Source organism: Mauremys reevesii, linkage group 4 (genome assembly GCF_016161935.1).
Source record: "Mauremys reevesii isolate NIE-2019 linkage group 4, ASM1616193v1, whole genome shotgun sequence".
Lineage (NCBI taxonomy): Eukaryota > Metazoa > Chordata > Testudines > Geoemydidae > Mauremys > Mauremys reevesii.
In genome coordinates, this window is record NC_052626.1 from 60603266 (window position 1) to 60624288 (window position 21023).

Genomic DNA, 21023 nt, shown 5'->3' on the forward strand with positions numbered 1-21023 from the left:
CGCTCCCAGTCCCTGGGTACATGCAGAAGAATTCCTCCATTGACCTAACTACCACCTCTTGGTATGTAGTAAATCCACCTAAGTGAAACCCGCTTCTGTCAATGTAGGAAGCATCTATGGCTCTTCAGCTGCAGAGTAGACATGGCCTAAGACAGTGGTTTTCAACCTGTGATCTGCAGACCTCTGGGGGTCCCCAGACTATGTCTAAGATTTTCAAAAGGGGTCCACACCTCCATTAAAAATTTAGGGGTCTGCAAATAAATTTAAAAAAGGTTAAAAACCACTGGCCTAAGAGAAAGGGGATTTAGACTGACTCCAGAGATCAGATCAAGCCCGTTTGATTTACATGAGCTGTAAAATATAATCAGATTCTGCTGAATTTCAGCTTTCAAAAAAACAAAAAAAAATTCTAGCCCTAACCGTGGCAAAGATAGTGCTGAATACATGAACAAAATGTAACCGACAGACTTTTCTTCCAAGTTAACAACAATGAAACAGTGGGTGAGTGTGTCGATACCCCTGCTCCCCTATTAGGGTGCTGATTCTGAAACATGGCACTTTTTATAAAAATTAACCATTTATTTAATCTTAGCAGACAGGAGGTAGGACTAAAGCCCATGGAAGGTAACTGGAGTTACTGCAGAGATAGAGGGGACAAGAGAAAGACGTAGGGGAAATGGAGAAGCGGGGAGAGAACTGGTCCCACGGTTAGGCATTTTTTCAAGACTAATGCTGAATGCAACAGTTAAGAGGCTGAACAAATAACTGAAAAATGAAGTTACAATATTAAGATCATACTCTTGTCCAAAGATCAAGGGTAGTCTATTCACATGAAAAGGAGATCAACTATGTATTACTGGTAGTATAGCCTAGACCTTAAAATAGAATTTGGTCATCTCCACTGCTTGAACAACACCCAAGAAATTCCCTTATTCCTACACTAGTGAAGTAGTATACAGTAACTTTGGACCTTTAACAAAAATAAGGACTTCTGAAGTATTTGCTATTTATTATTAGATGAACTTCTGCTGGTGAAAGGTACAAGCTTTTAAGCTACACCGAGCTGAAGAAGAGCTCGGTGTAGCTTGAAAGCTTGTACCTTCCACCAGCAGAAGTTGGTCCAATAAAAGAGATTACTGCACCTATCTGGTCTCAAACAAATCGGTTGATACACAAAATACTTATACAAAAATCTCACGTTTACATCAAACACCTAGTTTTCAACTTCACCTTTAGTTACTAATTCTGTTACTATTGAAAAGTGCTATGATATATTGGAGTATCAGCACTTGTGATGGTTGTGGAGCGTACACAATTATACAGCTTAAAAATGCAGTAAGTAATTTACAAGATTTGAATTTAGCACTAGTTTAGGAGATATTAAGTTCTCATATTTCAGTCTGAGTACCTCAAAACACAGGTGTTGCTATTCTAGGTTATTGCCAAGTATTTGGCATAACCAGAATGGATACTTAAGACTTCCTATGATCATTAACCAAAAAACTCCACATGATTTATTATGTGATAGCTGCTGATCCAGACCATTCTAGTATCATGGAGTGGGCTATTTTCCAGCAGTCCCAGACTCGCTTCTCTCATTTAGAAGTTTGCATTTTCCCTACATAGCTCAGATTTGAGAAAAATCAAACAAACCACTAACTGAAAAAGCATGAGGTACTAGGGTTGCTGAGATCAGCAACTCAGGCCAGAACCAATACTGATTGTAGTCTTTTGCTCAGGGCATGGAGGTAAGGGGGGCGGGGGGATCACTTATCAATGGAATTAAAATGAGCATGTAAGTACTTTCCCCTCTATGCCTGATACAAAATTTCAGGCATAATTTCCCAACATATTGAGGCTTTAAAACATAAGTATGCCTTCTATGGAGGGGGAGTAAAAAGGGAAGATCATTTCATCTTCCCAGGTATAGAGAGAAGCTTCTACCCCCACAGCCAGGGAGGAAGAAGAGCCCTCTCACTCTTTCTCACACATACTAAATAAATAAAAAAAAATTTCACAGCAAGAGAAAGAACCCATTCAAGACTCAACAGGAAGACATCTGGATCAAGGCCTAGCTCCTGTGAACATTTCCTCTACATGAAGAGATGATACCAGGGTTTCAGCCCCCACTAAGAACATCGTATAATGGTTGATCTTGAGTAACATCACATGGTAGCATATTTTGAATCACTCTCAGGAACTTAAAATCTTAGTTTCCAACAGCTGTTTTTTAAACCATATATTGCTCAGGAAGAACCACAGTAGAAGCTGTATTACACCTCCAAGAGTGGAAGTGCTGCAAGGATGAGGTATTTGTTTTGAAGTCTCAGAAGGAGGAAACAGTTTATTGCTCCTCAAAAATCCAGTCCACTTCACCAGTCTGAGCTATATTTCAGCAAAAGCTTTTCACACATAAAACAAAGTGGCAAATTAGCGTTCTCTGACATTTTTCAGGGTGGTGGTGATTTCAAACCACTTTGTTCACCTCAGTGAAGAAACCTGCAATGATACACAAATGGCTCCATATTCTGTGACGGCATATTAATTGCTTGACTTGATTCCTGCAAACCCTAGCTTTAGGCCAACTGTCCTTGATGCATAGCCCTGCTTGTCAGCCATGGTGATCTGTTGGTTCAGTTCTTCCATCTTCTTAATCAGTAACTCTAGGCGCACATGGACCCCCACAAGTTGTTCTTTCAGCTAGAAGAAAAAAAAATTAAGGGTAGGTAAAGAACAGTTATATACCCTACAGCACTGGTCCCCAACGCGGTGCCCGCGGGTAATGCACCCGTGTCCTGGTCCCTGGGAGAGCACCCGCTGGCATTTCAGCGGGGACGCCTCTCGCTGATGCCGCTTGCCGTTGACAAGTGACGTCATCGAGAGGCGTCGCTCCTGAATTTCGGCAGGGACGCCTCTCGATGACGTCGCTTGTCGACGGCAAGTGGCATCATCGAGAGACGTCGCCGGCGGCATTTCAGCGGGTGCTCCACCGCCGCAGTGGTCCTTCAGCTGGCACCCACCAGCCGAAAAGGTTGGGGACCACTGCCCAACAGTAACTGTGGTTCTTTGAGACATGTTGTCCAGATTCCACTGTTGGTGCGCCTGTGCCAAAGATCAAATTATTTTTAACAGCAGTGTTTTTTGTAGCTGTGCCTACACCTTGAGTGCCCTCGCCCCTACAACAGAGGGCATAAAGGGGAGAGCAGCCTCAACCACCCTTCACTAATAAGAATCCTATAACAGGACTCTGAATTAGCAGGGAAGGAGGGCAAGGCATGGAATCTGCTGTGTTACTGTAAGGTAAATAATAGGGCTGTTGATTAATCACAGTTAACTCATGTAATTAACTCAAAAAAATTGTGATTAATCACAGTTTTAATCACACTGTTAAACAATAGAATACCAACTGAAATGTATTAAATATTTTTGGATGTTTTCTCTACATTTCAATTACAACACAGTATACAAAGTAGATAGGTCCTCACTCATGTCTTGGGGAGTGCTTGGAGCTGTCTGATATCTGTCATAGTTTGGAATCTCTGCTGAGGGAGGTATGCTCCTACAAGTGTGAAATCTAATCACTTCCATGATGAACTCTATCCTTTGAGTTGGTGCTAGTGTGGATTTGTCTCTGACCGTGAGGCCCAGCAAGATGAAGATTTAAAAGACATGAAAAGAGCTGATCACTTACTATAGGGATTTCCCTCAAATGAGCCAGTTTAAATAGATGTATACCTGGATTGTTTGCCTTCTCAGATGAGCTGCCACCATAGTAAGAACTTTGAAGACTCATGGGGCGGTGGAAAGGCCAAAGGGTAGGAACCCTGTATTGTTAAGATGCTCCTATGAATCTCAGCTACTTTCTGTGAGCTGAATAAATCTAAGTGTGAAAATAGGCATCCTGAAGTTGAGAACTACAGATCATTGGATCCAAAGAGGGTATTACGGAATCTAGGGCAAGCATGTGGAACATGAAATGATAGATGAAAGCATTAAAACATCAAAGACAGGGAAATAGAGACCCATCCTCTTCTTCACTTCCTAACCCCAATGGGAATAAAGGCTCTTACCACAGAAATCTGGGGGCATTTCCTCCACTGCTCCCAGTCATATGAGAAACTCGTTGAAGCAGGAGGTAGACTCCTGCATGGGAAGGGTTCCTGAAGAGAGACTAGGAGGATTAGGAGGGCATTGAACCAGTTTAAAATTGGAAGTGATACCCATTGATGATTATCTTGAGGACCAATCAGTCTGAGGTTATTCTAACCCACGCTTCTTGGAAGTAAGGCAGTTGCCAGGCAGGGGTGAAAAAAGAAGGAACTGAAGGTGGTCCAGGCAGCCCCTTGACAGTGTTGCCAATTTGATTTCTGTTTGATGCCCTAGACTGTGAGGCAGCTGAAGAAGAGGCAGCGGTTTGCCCAGGTGAAGTCTCTGCCTCTTTCTTGGGGGCGCTGAAAGTCTGAGAATAATATTGTGATACACAAATTACCATAGAACAGCTGATGCTTCTGTTGCTCTCTCTTTGAGGCTGTATGTTCCAGTCCCTAGGATTGCAGGATCACTCACAAGTCTTTCTGAGTGGGAAGTGATCATCTGTGCCACTGTTAAATAGCTAGTTTCCCTCAAATGGGAGGTCCTTAGTGGTAACTTGGACTTCCCTCAGGATCCCAGATGCTTGCAGCCAAGAGGACCTTCTTATTGTAACAGCAGTGGGCATAGTTCTTGCTGCCATATCAGATATATCTAGTGCTGTTTAAAATACAAGGCTGCCTATAAGCTGATCTTCTGCCATTAGAGATTTTGAATTCTCTTGGGTCTCCTTCAAGAATTTATTGAGAAAGTTGGAAAGCCGAACCCAAATCAAATAATCATATTTTGAGTAGCACCTGGTAATTTGCTATTCTCATCTGGTAGACTTTTCTACCAGAGATCGTTTTTGGGGTCCGTCTCTTGAGGGGTAGATTTCAGCTGGCCTTGATGTTTAGATTTACTTGAAATGCCTATACCATCAGATTGCCTAAAGTAGGATGCTGATAATATTCAAATCTCATGGCTGATACCTCCAAGAAAACTGATAGGAGGATACCAGGTAAGTGGAACTGAGGTATGTGTATGCCAAATTATCTTGGCCGGTTTAAGCAGTCCAGCACTTATTTTAACCCATCTCCTTGAAGATTAAGTTTGCAGGATATCATGGTATTCAGCATTTCCACCAGTCATCTCATCAGGTCTTGGAAGACTTTTAGCTCATCCAGTGAGGCAACAGATAGAGGATTAATTGCTTCATCTGGAGGAGCACAAGGATACGGCATAAAGTGGTTGTTCAGGAGCATGGTTGTCTCCATTATAGTCTTCCTCAACTTTCATGAATTGTGGCTAGGATAGGTACTTGTGCAGGTTGGAATTGTTTCTTTGGTGATAAAGCTCTGGCATTGTAGACTGTGAAGGATTTAGACTTCCTAGAATATGGTTTCCCAGTTGAAGGAGACAAATATGGCCAGACCTGGTAAGAGCAGTGGGACGGATGGCACATGGGTGGATACCAATGGAGTGCTCACTGCAGGACCCCAATGACTTCCTGACACCCTTCAGAGATTAATCCCCAGACTCCCAGCCCAATTCCCACTGTGCTACCCACAGAGGGTCAAAGGGGATGCTCAGAGGAAGAGGCCTGGTGTATTCCATTGAGTAAGACAAAAAGGAGTGAACCTTTGGGTGAGAAGTTGAGGATTTGGTGATCACCTTTCCAAGTTTCTCAATAAGAGGTGACTCCACAGCACCAAGAGACCTTGTTTTAGGCCCAGCACTGAAGTTGTACTGAAGAGGCCAGTACTGCATATAGGGCACTCAGTGCTGACAGGTCCTTATGCTGAAAAGGAACCATCAATCTGATTTCAATATGGAGGACTCTGATTTCAAGCTTTTAATAGAAGTAGTCTTAGGAAAGGATCTCTGTCTCCTGCTTGGAAAGGGGGTGGTACCTGCCCTGATCCCAGGAGTGGCTCTCCTTGAAGCATCATTTTGGAAGCAGATGTGAATGTAGTGGACGAACAGAACTTAAAAGGTGGCCCAGGAGCTCAGAGTGGTGTCTTGGCTCATTGGGCCTCTGGAGGCCTGTGACTGACCTAATTGGTGAAGTTATGCCAGGGGTCTGCCGATCCAATGAGGCTTACATCAACTTTTCCAGGAGGAAGAGCTTAAGCCTTGCCTCCCTTGTCTGCTGAAGCGCACTTAGAAAAAGAGTGGAATACAGAGCAGCACTCCGAGACATATCCCCCCGCTAGGCAAATTAGACACCTAGAAATATCCATCAATAATGGGCATTGCTGCATCACAAGAGGGACACATTTTGAACCCTGGTGATTTGATGTCAGGCATTTTAAGGTATTATATGGGTTTGTTTGTTTGTTTGTTTTTTTTTAAATAAAACCAGTGGGTAAAAGTAACCTACAGAATAAGTAGTAACTATTGAAATACTAAAGCTAAAGCCACATAGGATGCAGACACTAAAAAGAGGTTCTGTCTTGCAGCCACAGATGGTAAGAAGGAACTGAGTGATGGTTGAGACTTCTCCACCCTTTTTGTCCCCAACTACAGAGGGCAATAAGACATCCAGGATATAGATGCAGTCATAAAGGATTCTTTTTAATAGCAGTGTCTGATCTCGCACAAGTGAATGCCCCCCAACGGAATATGTGTGGACAATTATTTGAAGGACAACCTGAGATACCATCAGGTTATCACTGTAAACAGAGTCCTGCACACATCATTATTTTATGAATGGCAAACATTCCATAAAGAGTTCAATCCTATGATCATTCTAGCAACATCCCTTGTAAGCAAACCTTTCAAAAACATTGTTTGCACTTCTGATCAAATGCTACCACAGCAACTAGACACCTGCATCTGGACCAGGCCAACCAACTCTTGCTCATGGGGCTCAGGCTATGAGGCTGTTTCACTGTTGTGTAGACTTCCAGGCTCAGGCTGCACCCTGAGCTGTGGGACCCTCACACCTCGCATGGTCCTCGAGCTCAGACTCCAGCCCAAGCCTGGAAGTCTACACAGCAATGAAACAGCCCTGCAGCCCAAACCCAAGTTGACTGGCCCGGGCCAGCTGCAGGGGTATCTAGTTGCTGTGTAGATGTACCCAGAAAGGCCTGAAGAGGACTTGTAGGAGGAGAGAAGTCTTCAGAAAACATATCAGGCCCAATTTCATATTCAGACCAGAAAACAAAGACAAAAACAAAAGCAGAAGTGGTTTACAACTTAGGAAGAATAAATGTTGAAGAAAATGCGATATTCAAACTAATATAGGCCTAAAATATAGGTACTGTAAAAGCAGTTAAAGGATTTAAATAGAAGTATCCCCAGAAACTGAAAGACAGTAGAATCAAATTTTAGAGTAGCAGCATTCTTCTACATTTAGCACAGCCCAAACGTTGTAATATATGAGAACATAGAAGTCAATTAGATAAGACTGTGACTAATTGTTGTCCATCCTAAGTTTGATGCAGAAGGTAAATGTCAGTGGTGAAGAATAAATTGAAGAAAAATGAATTTCAATAACAGGATGTTGACACAGACAAGAACTATAGGTTAAATTAAACCTGCTTGTGTTCCTTTAATCCCCTTTAAAGATACGTTGCTGTCCTGTGCCAGAAGAACATGCACATCCATTTGTTCATGGGATTATTAAGCATGACTGTTCTAATAGTTTAGTGTATTTTGCGGTGGTGCTGAAAACTTAATTTGTATGAAATTTGCATTTCACCCGTTTTAAAACACACAAAATCACAAAGCAACTTTACTTTTCCCAGGTGTTCCTTTAGGCTCAAAGCAGGAAAGTTCATCTCAGAGGCCTCTATCATGGCTTTAGTTTTTAAGCGATAACTGAAAAACAAAAGTCAAAAAAGAGAGAATAGTAATAAAAACCAGAGAAACATTCATTGTATAAAAAGGTAGTTTATGTAGAAACTAATGCAGGTGCCAAACTATGACCAAAAATAGTCAATGTGATAAATAAATATTAAAATAGAATAAAGCTTTCATTTTCCTCAATTGTTTGATCTCTCATTCACCAACTACAATTTATAGCTGCCACAGATAGACCCTCAGTCTAAAAAGATCACTTTTACTTGACAACCAGCATGCTATTCTAACAATTAGTAAGTTTGACTCAATTCTAGTTAAGTGATATACAATTGTGATATACACCGCTACCTGATATAACGCGGTCCTCGGGAGCCAAAAAAATCTCACCGCCTTATAGGTGAGTGTGTTATATTGGGTTTGGTCCGGTACGTGTACTGGACTGGACCAGCTTCCCTGGTGGTGATTTAAAGGGCCCAGGGCTCCAGACGCTGTGGGGACCCCCAGGCCCTTTAAATCCCTGCCCGAGCCTGGCTGCCAGAGCCCCGGCAGGGATTTAAAGGGCCCGGTGATCCAGCTTAAAGCCCTGGTCCCTTTAAATCACTGCCAGAGCTCTGGCAATGGGGCTTGGGCGGTGATTTAAGGGCCCCAGGGCTCCACACGAATTCGAATATAATGCGGTAAAGCAGCAGGGCTCGGGTGGCGCTTTAAAGGCCTCGGGCTCCCCGCTGCTTTACCGTGTTATATCCGAATTCGTGTTAGAACGCGACCCGATATATCAGGGTAGAGGTGTATTTCTGTATTGTGAGGAACAAAACAGTGTTTATGACTAAGCTGGCTAGAAATAGTCTTCAAGCAGTACAGCTGTATTAGCTGAGATGTATTAATTTGGAAAGTTGCATTCTCTCTACTTCTATTACCCTTGCAATAGAAAGCAAGGGCAAAATAATTTCTCCAAGTTAAGAATTTACATAGATGCTGGAGGTGGAGGTTGCACCACAGTGGCTACATTCTAATGGTGGTATAAGACAGAGTAATATAATGTACATTAATCAATACATTATAAAACTTAGCCGTGCCATTCTGAACAAAAAGGCTTGTAATGATATTGGAATATTTGTAGAAGACAAATTTAATGTACCTTCTTATAAGCGTCTCAGCACTACATTAAAAAAAATGTAGAGTAGACTGAAAGCTGAGGATTTTGCTATTTATGGACAAAGTAAGGACTTCCACAGGAAGCATTTTTATTACTAGAATTCACACAGGTTTTGATTGATCTGCATTTACTACCAGAAAGAGAAACTACGAACAAGCAGTTCAGGGTTTGCTTTGATATTATCAGTTCTCACTGGCAGCAGGAAATATCACCAACCTGCATTTGCTATTCTTGATTTATACAGATCAAAATATTATTCCTTATATTGGTATTCTTCCCTTTCCATGAAGAGTTCTGCTCTGGACTTAATTTCTAACTCGTCATTCTCCATCATATTGGTGTGTACTAACCAGAGGATGTTGTCCTTGAAAAGACAAAAGAGGCCTCGCAGATGAACCAGGGCAGCAAAGGCAGAATAGAGGCTGAAGCCCACCATTAATCCACACGAATGACAGTACAATGCATAGTAAGCACTGAAAGAGAGAGAGAGAGAGAGAAAAGGTTTCAGTAGAGCAGAAGTTTCCAAACTGTAGTCCAAACACTGCTTACTGGTGCCATCAGCACATAACAATAAATGTAGTATTACTTCTCCATATAAGCAAGCACTATAATAGGAGTCCCATAACCTCTGTGACAAAGTAGTGGGCTAGGCTGTCTACAAGATTGCCTTTAATACAAAGACTGTTACCCACTCAAAAGTTTGGAAAACCCCAGAAGCTGAGGTTAAAATATGGAAACTGAAATCTAACTTAAAAGGTCAGTTCAGGATACCCTGCTGCTACTGAAACACATCTATGAATTTTAAAGTGAAAATTATTTCAGGCAGACTTAAAAATGAAAACAAAAAAATACAATGATGCACAGAGGAAACTGAGGTATGTGAAACCATAACATCATCAACTCATTAGCTATACAACATTAAGTTTTCCTTTTTGTCCTGTCCCTCCTACCCCACTAGAGTAGAAAAGCTAAAAACGGCCCTAAGAGTGGTTTGGGATATGCAAATACAGTACCTAACTTAACAGGTAAGAATTACAAGATGCCTATGAAAAATTCACTTCCCCATGGGGAGCAGAAAGTAAGTGCCATCACCTTCCGCAGAATACAAACTTGCCTTTAAAAAGTTTCTAACCCTTATAATTGTGACAAACCTTCCAAATATGAATCAAGCACAATACAGATACAGGGCTGCCTCCTCAAATTTGAGGGCAGCTCAAGCAACTGCAGCTACTCTACTTTGAAAGTAGCAACCCCTGATTCAAACTCAGTTTCTTATTTTCTTCAGTGAAGTCTAATAAAAACACTGTAAACCATGCTTGACAAAGATACTCTCCTCTAGCCACTTCCCTTTCTGCGGAGTTTTGATGAACTCAAATTATTTCCCTCCCATTAGATTCACCCCATAATAGGTAAAGAAAAAGCATCATCATATCTAGGTGAACCAACTTCTGATTGTTTAATTCATTACCAGCAAAACTTATTCACTTTCACTATTAAAGAATATAAAAAGACTTTCCATCTTAACAGATATATAAACCGTTATTTTTTTGGGATAGATATTGCATCCTTTTTTGATTTACCTTCCATCTCGAGGGTAAATAGGGCAAAAGCTTAGTTTTATTGGGGGGGTGGGGGTGAATATAGGCTATCTATTTACAAAGGCTTTCTCAGTTGAAAAAGCAGTGGACAGGTCCAAAACCAAACTAGATTATTTGTCAATTCTATGAGACATCTCTAGGAGGGAGCTGGAGGGATTTTAGAAACTTATTTTCTTCTAGCACAAACATTTCTAAAATTCAGAAGCAACACATTAATGCCTTTCTGCTCTGCTTTGTGAGCATCTCAAATTGAGAACTAATACCAAAAGCAAAAAAGCAACATCTGAGATACCTACCATCCTAGAAGGGGTCCTTCAATACCGACCATTAAAGAATCGTCCAAAACAACATCATTTGTGACTTCTGAGAAGATAAACCCATAGATAGTCATACGCCACTGATCATTCACCAATATTTTTATTTGTCCCCAACACTAAGGTTGTGAACTTTCTATCTTTAGGCTTGGAAGGATTCATTTTTGTTCTATATTTATTTTAACAGAAAAAACATTTTAATCCTAGATTTTTTTTAACATTTGTGTTGACTTAAATGTTTGCATTCATAGAAAATTAAAATCCTCCAATGCTGTTATTCAGACTATGTGACTGAATCCCAGATTCAAATATGTTTTGTAATTTTTAATTTGTATAAGCATAATAGAATACTGACTTTTTGCTGGTGCCAGCCCCTAGCACAAAAACGGGTCTATTTAAAGACGCATGCAAATTCCACTTTAGTGGGAATATCCTGTAATGGAGCACGAGGAAAAGGGAAGGGACAGCTCACAGCTGGCAGACAGTGGGGCAGATCTCAGTGGGAATGAAATTAACAGTCGCTGGGCAGTGGCAACGTGAGGGGAAGGGGGCAGCTTTACAGCCACATAGGTCCCGACTGAGTTTACAGGACTGCTGTTTCCCTTGCAAACTGAGTAGAGCTGAGAGAGAGTTACTGTTTTAATGTCACTTCAGAGCAGAACCGAAACTGATGCCACGTTTTATGAAGTCTCCCAACATTTCGTGCTTTCCGAGCACGCATTAGGGCCATCTGGTGGCCCATAGGAAACAAGGCGCTGCAAGACCCGCTCACTCGGGCAGGGATAACCCCCTGGTTACGCTGCTCTCCACGGAGGGGATGCTAGGCCCGCAGTTAGATCACTGAGGACCACAACCGCAGCAGCCGCATCCCTCCCCGCAGGCTCACGTCAGCGCCCGTGCCAGGTAGCCCTGCCCTGCCCAGCCCAGCCCCCGGGGCTGACCCGGGGCGCCCACAGGCAACCAGGCCAAGGGAGCGCTGGTGAATCCAGGCCCAGGCTCCGTCCAGTCGCAGCTCAGGCACAGAGTCTGGCGCTCCGGGGACTCACTGAAGCAGACGAGGACCCGCAGGCAACGGTCCTCTTGGGCGCAGAGGTGCAGCGAGTCGCCCAGCACGGCGCGGCAGCCCCGGCAGTGGAAGAGGGCGCACTCCTCCAGCCGGAGCCCTCGGCGCAGCAGCGTCCCGCCACCCGGGCTGTTCGGCTCCCGCTGGGGCCCCGCGCCGCGCGGCGTGCCCACGTCCTCCCGCGGGGGGCGGCCCCAGCTCCGCAGAACAGGGCCCGGCCGCTCGAAGGTGATGGCGCCGTCAAGCTGAGGCTCCTGGAACAACTGCTGGATGCACCTCCGCACGGCCATCTTCTGCTCTCGCGGTGCCTGACCTCCCGCTCCCGCCCGGATTCGAACCCAACGCCCGCCCCCTCGCTATTCCAATTGGAGTACAACCTATAGCTCTGCGCTCCGATTGGGCGGAATACAAGCAATCACTTCACCGAGTGCTCGCAACAGGGAAATAACTTCCTCCGGCCATTGGATGAGCGGGGATACCAATCATTCTCCTTCCCAATCAGATAATGATACTTTGAGATAGGGCGGGGCTTTAATTTGATAGACTGTTTACATGTGCCAATCGTGTTTAAACAAAACAAATCCCGTTCCCCAGGATGCCATTGGCTGTCGCTGTGTCTCATGGTCCATCTGCTGGTAAGTGGCTCAGCCAATTACAGGGCGCGAAGGGTGAGTTCGAATGGTGGGGGGTGGGACGAATTAGTTTGGCGTCAGTTGAGCGCGAGATTCGAAGCACGGGCGCGGCGGTTACCGCGGGCCGCGCTCACAGACCGGTCGTTGCCATAGTTCTGCCGCCATGGAGCTGCCTTCGCTGTCGCAGCTGGAGTCGCTCAAATACAGCGAGCTACAGCAGGTGGCCAAGGCTGTCGGCCTCCGGGCCAACCTGAAGGTGAGGGGATGGCGCCCCGGCCGGGGAGAGTCCCCCCAGCCGCTGGGAAGGGAGATGGGGGTACCCAGGGAGAGGGAATGGCACCGGGGACTGGGCCAGGACTCTGCTTCCTGAGCGGGGGCTGAGACTGCCGAGCAAAGGTGTGAGCGGGGACCTGGGTTAAGGGTGGCGGAGCGGGCGCGGCTGACGCCTGGGTCCCTGCCCTAGCAGTGCTCCAGTTCTCTGTGCGGCTGCAGCGAGCGCCGTGGGGACACAGGGTGCACAGGTCACCGCTATGTGTGGAGGCGACCAACTTACAGTCTGATCCCTATTAAACGTGGGTTTACAGGGCGCAGAGGTGGGACCACAGCCCCTAAGCTTCCATGTGAACCTCTAGGACATAAGGGTGGCCATGCTGGGTTAGTCCAACAGCCGAGTATCCTGTCAGTGGCTAATGCCAGGTGCTTCAGAGGGAATGAGCAGAACAAGGCTATTCTCAAGTGCTCCATCCCCTGGCTGGGCCAACTAGGCAGAGGCTAGGGACAATCAGTGCATGGGGTTGTCTCCTTGCCCATCTTGGCTAATAACCATTGATGGACCTATCCTCCATTAATATATCTATTTTTTTAACCCAGTTATACTTTTGGTCTTCACAACATCCCCTGCTGACAAGTTCCACAGGTTGACTGTGCTTTGTGTGAAGCAGTACTTCCTTATATTACTTTAAAAGTGGTGCCTGTTAATTTAATAGGCTGACCACTGGTTCTTTTGTTATGTGAATGGGTAAATAACACTTTGTGGAAGGAAAACACAGTCCTCACTCTTAGGTTGTTTGCAACTTGTCAGGAACAGTTTATTCTCAAGCAATTGCAAGGGGGAGAGTGCGCATGGACAGGGATTCCCCCTTCCTAGGCAGGTCTCTGCCAGATAAACAATTAGGGCAAGCATTTATACCTTTTGTTACATACAATAATGATCAACAACCGTGTCTGGTTCATATATATTCCTTCCTGATATTTTACTTTTCTCTGCTAGTTCTTGCTATAGTCTGTGTTCCAGGCTTATCTAACACAAGGTCAAAACAGCATCTCTTACAGTTTTTCCCACTTGCTCAGGCCCTGCCTTGAAGTCTCGCATAGTTAGAGTTAGCCTGACTCTTGCTCTATTCTGATTTGAAAACTCAGATGTCTACATCCAAATTCCCTTTATACACTTCCACAGCTTCCTTATTTGCTTTCTCCACCCCATTCATAGACCTCTATCAGAGCCCTTCTTAGTCATCTCTTTTCCAAGCTGAAAAGTCCTTTTTAATCTCTCATATGGAAGGTGTTCCACATCCTTAATCATTTTTATTGTCCTCCTCTGTACCTTTTCTATTTCTAATATGTGTTTTTTGAGATGGGGCAACCAGAATTGCCTGCAGTATTCAAGGTATGGGCATACCATGGATTTATACAGTGGCATGATATTTACTACTTATTGCCTATCCCTTTCCTAATGTTTCCTAACATCTTGTTAGTTTTTTTGATTGCCGCTGCACATTGAGCGGATGGTTTTCCGGGAACTATCCACAATAACTCCAAGATCTCTTTCTTGAGCGGTAACAGTTAATTTAGACCCCATCATTTTGTATATTTAGTTGGGATTATATTTTCCAATATGCATTGCTTTGCAATTATCAACATTGAATTTCATATGACATTTTGTTGCCCAGTCACCCAGTTTTACGAGAGCCCTTTGTAACTCTTTGCCGTCTGCTTTGGACTTAGCTCTCTTGAATAATTTTTTTATCACCTGCAAACTTTGCCACCTCCCAATTTACCCCTTTTTCCAGATCATTCATTCATGAATATGTTGAACAGCACTAGTCCCCTCAAAGAATTCTGTGCTCTGCTATTTCTGATTCCTCCCACCCCCTACGTGTCAATAACTTGCAACACAATGCCAGATGCGTTTCTGGCTATAAAGAAGGTGCTGTCAAAGGCACAAAGTAATCTGGAGGGAAGGATTTCTTCCCACCTGTCTGCTGTCATGTGATAGATAACATCAGGCACATGCAGGGTGTGTTGGTTTTTTGCAGTTGATAGTGACCCCTTGTGGTGGGTGGTAAGCTTATCCAGAAAGCACACATTCTCATCACTAGCTGACTTCCATGGAAAACATCACTGTAGGAACTACAGTGCACAGAACTTGGCAGCTATCGGGGACCAGCTCAAAGCTGTAGACTAAGCCGTAGGTACACTGAGGCTTTCCCTAGAGACACAAGGAGAGATGATGTGGACCATCATGGTTACGGGGCTAGCTGCACCTCTGTCCCCTCTTTGGCCTCTCTGAGTGCATCATCTTAGCTTAGGTATCAGGTCTTTACGTATCCAATTTCACAATTCTTCTACTTTTAAGTGGGACCTAGGCTATGATACCCCACATATCCACCATGTATTATGCTGGTTCAATTGAATTCAGTCATCTGCTGCCTTCCTTTCAGGAGTCTGTGATCAGTGGCATATAGTGACCTACACACCCTTCTTAAAGCAAAAGTAGTATTTACTACTAGGAACAAAGCATTAGAGAAAAAAAGGATTCTGAAACAACAGTTCACACACATATCTATCTTACCTAGAGTCCAGTCCAGTCACTGCCCCGTCTTGTGGTCTGGATCCTCTATTACCTCATCCTCAGAGCTGTGACCACATGGTCCCTCTGCCCAGTTCCTGAAACCCTGGTGACTCCTGGACTCCCCTAAACAAAGCCTCTCCCAGAACTCCACCCAAAAGAGTGAGCTTTCTAGTTTCCTTCTTCAAGGGGCCACATTGTAAGTGGAGAATATAGCACAGAGATGCTTTGCACATAATTATACCACATTATTGCTTGTTACCTAAGCACATGAGGAATGCACAGAACTATACACAAGCAAACTCTATATGCATTTCACTGCCTCCATTTCCTTACTACTCCAGGGTATTCTGCGGACTGGGGTCAGAGGCCATTGGGCCCATCCGGAGTCTTTCTTTCTGCTCCAGTGCATAGCTTGATATACATTGACACAGGAGCTCTCTATGATAACAATTGTAAAGCTACCAGGAGTCTTAATAGAGTTAAAAACACCTGAGGATTCAGCAGTTGGGTCCCTTCACAGCAACCTGGTGAGTCGCCAGCAGGGAGCGCTCAATCAGATCTGTGACAATAACCCATCCCCAAAGTTAAATACAATATACATCAGTTCTTAAATTGTAATCCATGGAGGCTGCATTGTTCTCATGATGCTGATTTGCCTTGTTTTCATTTACTAAATTGCATTAAAAGAAATAAACAAAATTAATACTTTCCTAATATTACTTTCCTATGCAGTAAGTGCTATAGGTGCCTCACGGATATTACGGTGACTGCACATGAGAGAAAATGATCCATTAGACCATTTGTGTATCAAAATCTGTATTTGTACAGTAATCACATTTGAGAACCCTTGCAGTATTTCATTTTGCAACTATTATTTTAGACAAAGAAAAAGTGGGAGAAGGTATTGAGGAAGGGAATGCTTGGTAAGAATGCTACCCAGGAAGACACTGGAGTAAACTGCCTTTTGTGACCAAAAAGAGACCAGAAGCTTACTTCAGTTTTTCATGGCAACAAACCAAGCAAGTTTCACTCTTGACTATTTATTTAAATTAAATTGTTGTCATATCAGGCTTGTACGTAAAATTGTCCTGTTCTTAAAATCACTGAATTGTTGCTGTTTTGTGGTGGTTTGAGAGAGCGTGTCTGTACAAGATTTTAAACAACAGGTACTTTAATTTCCTGTTCCCAGAAACTTACAGTGTGTACCCAGTTCTTGGTTTTTATCTCTGGGCTGAGCACATCTTCAAGCTAACTTCTTTGCAGTATTATCTGATGCAAACTTAAAAAAAGTTGCCTTATCTGTAAGGTTTAACACAATGGAAAAACCACAGCATTTTTGCCTGTCAAGATAGGGTCTAAGATTACAAAGTGGGTGGTATGGAAGAAGTATAAGTGTTTAAAATGTAACTGGTGGTGCATTTTAACAGCCTTAATTTTATCAACTTTTTACATTCTGAGAAACTTGCACTGACTTCTGGCACCTTTGCTAGAATGAATGGCTTCACAATGACTTTAAACATGGTGTTGGACTGAAAATAGTCACTCCTTTCAAAAATTCCTCAAAACTTTTCCAAAGCTTTCTCTTTACTTTGGAATCTCCTAAAAACTTCAAACTCCGTTTAATATCTTGGAAAGCTTCTACCAATCACTTGATTGTCTCATTATACACCCAATAAGGAATAGAGAATAAGCTGTTCCTATAATGTGTTTGGAACTAATGTTATTTTTTAAAATGCTAAACTAGCTGTGTATTTAGAGCAAAAAAGAAGTCATGCCAAATCAAAGTTGAATTTGACCCTTTCATCTCCAACTGGGATGAGCACCCTTGACTTTGAAAAAAAAAATTGGTATATGTATAAAATCTGCAAGGGCTTTTAAAAGGCTACAGGATATACTATGCATAGCTACTGCTTTCAAGTTGCTTATAGTTTTCTTTGAGCCATAATGTCTTCAAATTTGTGTTGGGCTGAGACTTCACCTGCCAAGTTGCCTAAAATAAAATAAAATAATTTGGGTTAGGGTTAATTAAACTTAATTAAACTAATTTTCAGAGGTTAAAACAAACGAAATAAAATTATTATGGCAGTACTAATGTTCTCATTTACAGTGCTGCAAAAGTAGCACATTGCCATGTTTTTCAGATTTAGAACTATATAAATCAATGGTTGATCCTTAACATTCATTCAATAAGAACTTTTACATAAGGGAGGAGATAAACTTTGGTATTATGCTGATTTTTTCCGTTTAGGTCATTGGAAAATTGCCATTAAGCAGCTTAAAAACTCCATTATGCAATTTTTTGTATTGAGTGTTTTCCCTATTGGCATTATTTACTTAGGAAAGTATGATCTGCATGTGAGCATGGCTCAAAGTAAGTGATACTGTTGCAGAAATTAGATACAAGTTTTAATTGGGTTGTGTTTAACTAGATGAGTCAAAATACCTTGTCCTAAAACTGGCTTCTCTGGAAAACGAATGGATTGTAAGATCTCTGGTCAGGAAAAGCTATATCTCCACTCCAATGAAGCAAGTGAGCTATTCAGCAAAGTACTTAAGCACATCTGAAGTCCCATTGATTTTAATGAGACTCAAGTACCTTCTTAAAATTAGGCTATGTCTACATTACACGCCACTGGCAACAGTGTGTAGTGTACATGTAGCTACATGCTGCAGTGAAATGCCCTGGCAGAGGGGAGACAGCAAGAAAAGGCTTCAGCAGTTCCTTGCCACTGGAACCTTTCAATGCGGCAAGGAAAAGTTCTAGCAGGGGGAAGGAAGCGGGAAAAGTCTGTCTTTCCCTGCTGCCTCCCTCCTGCCAGAGCCTTTTATAGCTTCCATAGTGTTTTCCTGTGGCAAGGAAGAGTTGTAGCAGCAGGGAGCTGGCAGAGGTTTCCCCACCACACCCCTGCTGTGGGAGCCTTTTCCTGCAGAGGGAAAAGGTTCCAGTAGCAGGACACTGCACTGATAAAAACAGCAGTGTAGACGGGGAGGCACGGCTTGGGCCAGCAGTGTGTAGGCTAGTCTGTGCAGACAGACCCACCTCCCCACAGACATGTCTTTTACTCTACTTGCCTAAGCCATGCCTCACCAGCTACACTGCTTATTTATACTTGTGCTGGAAAGCTGGGCAGGTAGGTACTCTACATGTTGCCAAAAGACATACCCTTAAACATGTGTTTTTCTGAATAGAAATGGACTTATACAGATGCTTAAGTGCTGTGCTGAATTGGTTGGTATACAGGGTTGGCTTATGCAACATTTTATGTAATGGACTAGTGTCTTCTTTGGGTCACATTTTATACTCTTGACTCCTCTGCAGGCAGACAAATTGCTGAAAGCTCTGAAGCAGCACTTTCATGAGCCAAAACAAGAAAATGGAAGTAAGGTAAGAACAGATGTCTGCTGACTTCTTATAATCTTATGAAAGACAATATGCAGAACCATTCTTTCTAAGAAAGTTGCTCCTTTTTTGATAATTGCAGCGCACTGCATTTAATGAAAAGTGCTTTTCATGTAGTGCGCATGGTAATATAAATTGAAGTTTTTACTTAAAATCAGTGCATCATGCTTAATGTGTTCACCTACTGCTGGAAATTGACATTTTTGGTATTTAGTTTAGAAATGGTTCCATATATGACCAGGCCAGTGTCCATCCTAGTAATGGAATTGTGACAAAACAATTTGGAGTTAAAACTTGTGCTCCAGTACCTAAACAGATTTATCTTTAGTGTGAATTAAAATGTGGTCAAATGGAAACTGATATGCTCATGTTCTACTTTGCTCTGATCTGTTCAGCTCCAGACATGAGCAATGGGAAATGTACAAAATTCTCCATTGTGTCCTTTGAGAGAAGATCATCTTCAGGAGCTGAACCAAGCCTAATGACAACCTAGATTTCAATATTTTAAACACGAGCTGTGAAGGTTTGAACCCACCACCAGGGAACACCTGTGCTGCTTCTGCAAATAATGCTTTCCCAGGATAGCCTACAAACAGGGAATGCTATGCCAGATCAGTAGTCCATTGAATCTATCCTCTCTGATAGTGGTCAATACTTGATGCTTCAGAGGAAGGTATAAGAAACCCCATAAAGACAATTATTATATGGAATAAACCAGCTTGTATGGGAAGCCTTTTGCTAAACCTAGGCAGTTGGGGGGGGAGGGAGTGTCCCTTCCTTTTTTTGTTTGTTTATCCTATCTACCTTTTTATATTCTCTAACTGGAGGTTCTCACCTCTATGAATGTCTAATCCTATTTTGTCTAGCCATTTTGTGCCTACTACATTTACAAGTTACTCCTCAGGATGCTATAACCAAAGGATATCCCAGACAGAAAGTTTATTTAGTTGTTTTTTTTATCCTAATATATTGTTACACTGTATGTATTTAAAAAAAAAAAACAACAAAAACAACCTTCCTCTTTTATTTAAATGTGTTGCCTTTCAGTTTCATTGAATGTCCCCTTGTTTTTATGTTATGAAACAAGGTAAATCAGAAGCTTTTTTTCTCTCATTATGTATTGCATATACTTCTATTGTGGCCCTTTTTGTGAAACCATTAAGAACTGATATGATCCTTGTCAGATTCACTCTTCTGCTGAGTCCTTGAACTGTGGTGTATGCAGTAGCAACAGCACAGGTATGCTTTTCCATTGCTAGGGATCAGAGTAGCCCTGTAGGAGGAGCACAGATGACATGATTTGCAGGATTTTAAAAAGATCTATGAGCTCTTAAAAACTTGGAGAGCCCCAGGATTCTCCCAGTCACATGTCAAATGCGAGATGCTGCATGTGTTAAATACCTTGACGGAATGCTATGCATACAATAAAAATTAAATGAAGGGATTTCAGATGGAAGGCTAACAAACTGCCCTCAAAAAACTAACTTCAGTATTTGAGGAAAAAGCTGACATCAGCACACTGATTGTGATGCCAGTGAACAGTGAGAATGCCATCAGGGTTGTTTGTGAACAGTGGGTGTGATGTATCTGTGTTCCTTTAATAACTTGTGAAGTTTTCTCGTTAGTGCATCTGGCATGAGTATGCACATGTAAGGATGTTAGACAATGGTTCCATTTCTCTTATACAGGACGTTGGAAGGAGCGCGTCTTCCTCCACAGATACAGAGCAGCTCAGCAGTCCAGAGCAGGTCAAACCTATTCCAGTGTCCTTTGTCACAAAAAGGCGTGGGAAAGGGAGGAAGGTAGCAAGTGCAAAGATGGCCTCCAAGGAGGAAATTAATACTAATGAAGAAGACATGGCACTTCCTGTTGAGAAAGAGGTAACTTTCTTTTTCAGGTTTTATTTCTTTATTAAGAGAAATGCAAGTTAAATAGAACCTTTGGTCTATTCTGCCACCACTTGGCAGGAAATGCCTGCTTTCAATAGGAAAACCCAGTAATGTTAAGGAGTACACCTCTACCTGGATATAACACAACCCGATATAACCCGGTAAAGCAGGTCCTGGGGAGGGGGCTGGGGGCGGGGCTGGGCACTCCGGTGGATCCAAGCAAGTTCAATATAATGCAGTAAGAT

General features: G+C 42.8%; 2 protein-coding genes across 4 annotated transcripts in view; one reads left to right on the forward strand and one right to left on the reverse strand.

The window, feature by feature from the left end:
• Nucleotides 1-558: 558 nt before the first annotated feature.
• OIP5 (Opa interacting protein 5) lies at nucleotides 559-12358 on the reverse strand. The gene is made up of 5 exons (XM_039536217.1): nucleotides 11990-12358; nucleotides 10926-10992; nucleotides 9382-9504; nucleotides 7812-7893; nucleotides 559-2700 (listed from the first exon to the last, which is right to left on the reverse strand). Exons 1-5 carry the CDS (start codon nucleotides 12294-12296, stop codon nucleotides 2542-2544), a joined length of 738 nt encoding a protein of 245 aa, XP_039392151.1. The 5' UTR covers nucleotides 12297-12358; the 3' UTR covers nucleotides 559-2541.
• Nucleotides 12359-12425: 67 nt separating this feature from the next.
• Nucleotides 12426-21023, forward strand: part of NUSAP1 (nucleolar and spindle associated protein 1) — a 32713-nt gene continuing 24115 nt past the window's right edge. The window contains exons 1-3 of one of the 3 annotated variants that reach the window (XM_039536213.1): nucleotides 12426-12641; nucleotides 18809-18874; nucleotides 20578-20769. In XM_039536213.1, the coding sequence (XP_039392147.1) occupies nucleotides 12627-12641; nucleotides 18809-18874; nucleotides 20578-20769 (273 nt within the window). In that variant the 5' untranslated portion in view covers nucleotides 12426-12626. Of the gene's footprint in view, nucleotides 12642-12704; nucleotides 12895-16438; nucleotides 16509-18808; nucleotides 18875-20577; nucleotides 20770-21023 lie in introns of those variants that run through there. The other 2 variants (XM_039536211.1, XM_039536212.1) reach the window with 2 other exon arrangements.

Excerpts from the sequence above, each read along its gene's own strand:
- OIP5 (XM_039536217.1), bottom strand. The coding sequence starts at position 12,296 with ATGGCCGTGCGGAGGTGCATCCAGCAGTTGTTCCAGGAGCCTCAGCTT. Across the intron at positions 7,894-9,381 it reads TTCAAGGACAACATCCTCTG|TTATCGCTTAAAAACTAAAG; the intron begins GTTAGTACACAC and ends TTTGTTTTTCAG. Across the intron at positions 2,701-7,811 it reads TAAAGGAACACCTGGGAAAA|CTGAAAGAACAACTTGTGGG; the intron begins GTAAAGTTGCTT and ends TTTTTCTTCTAG.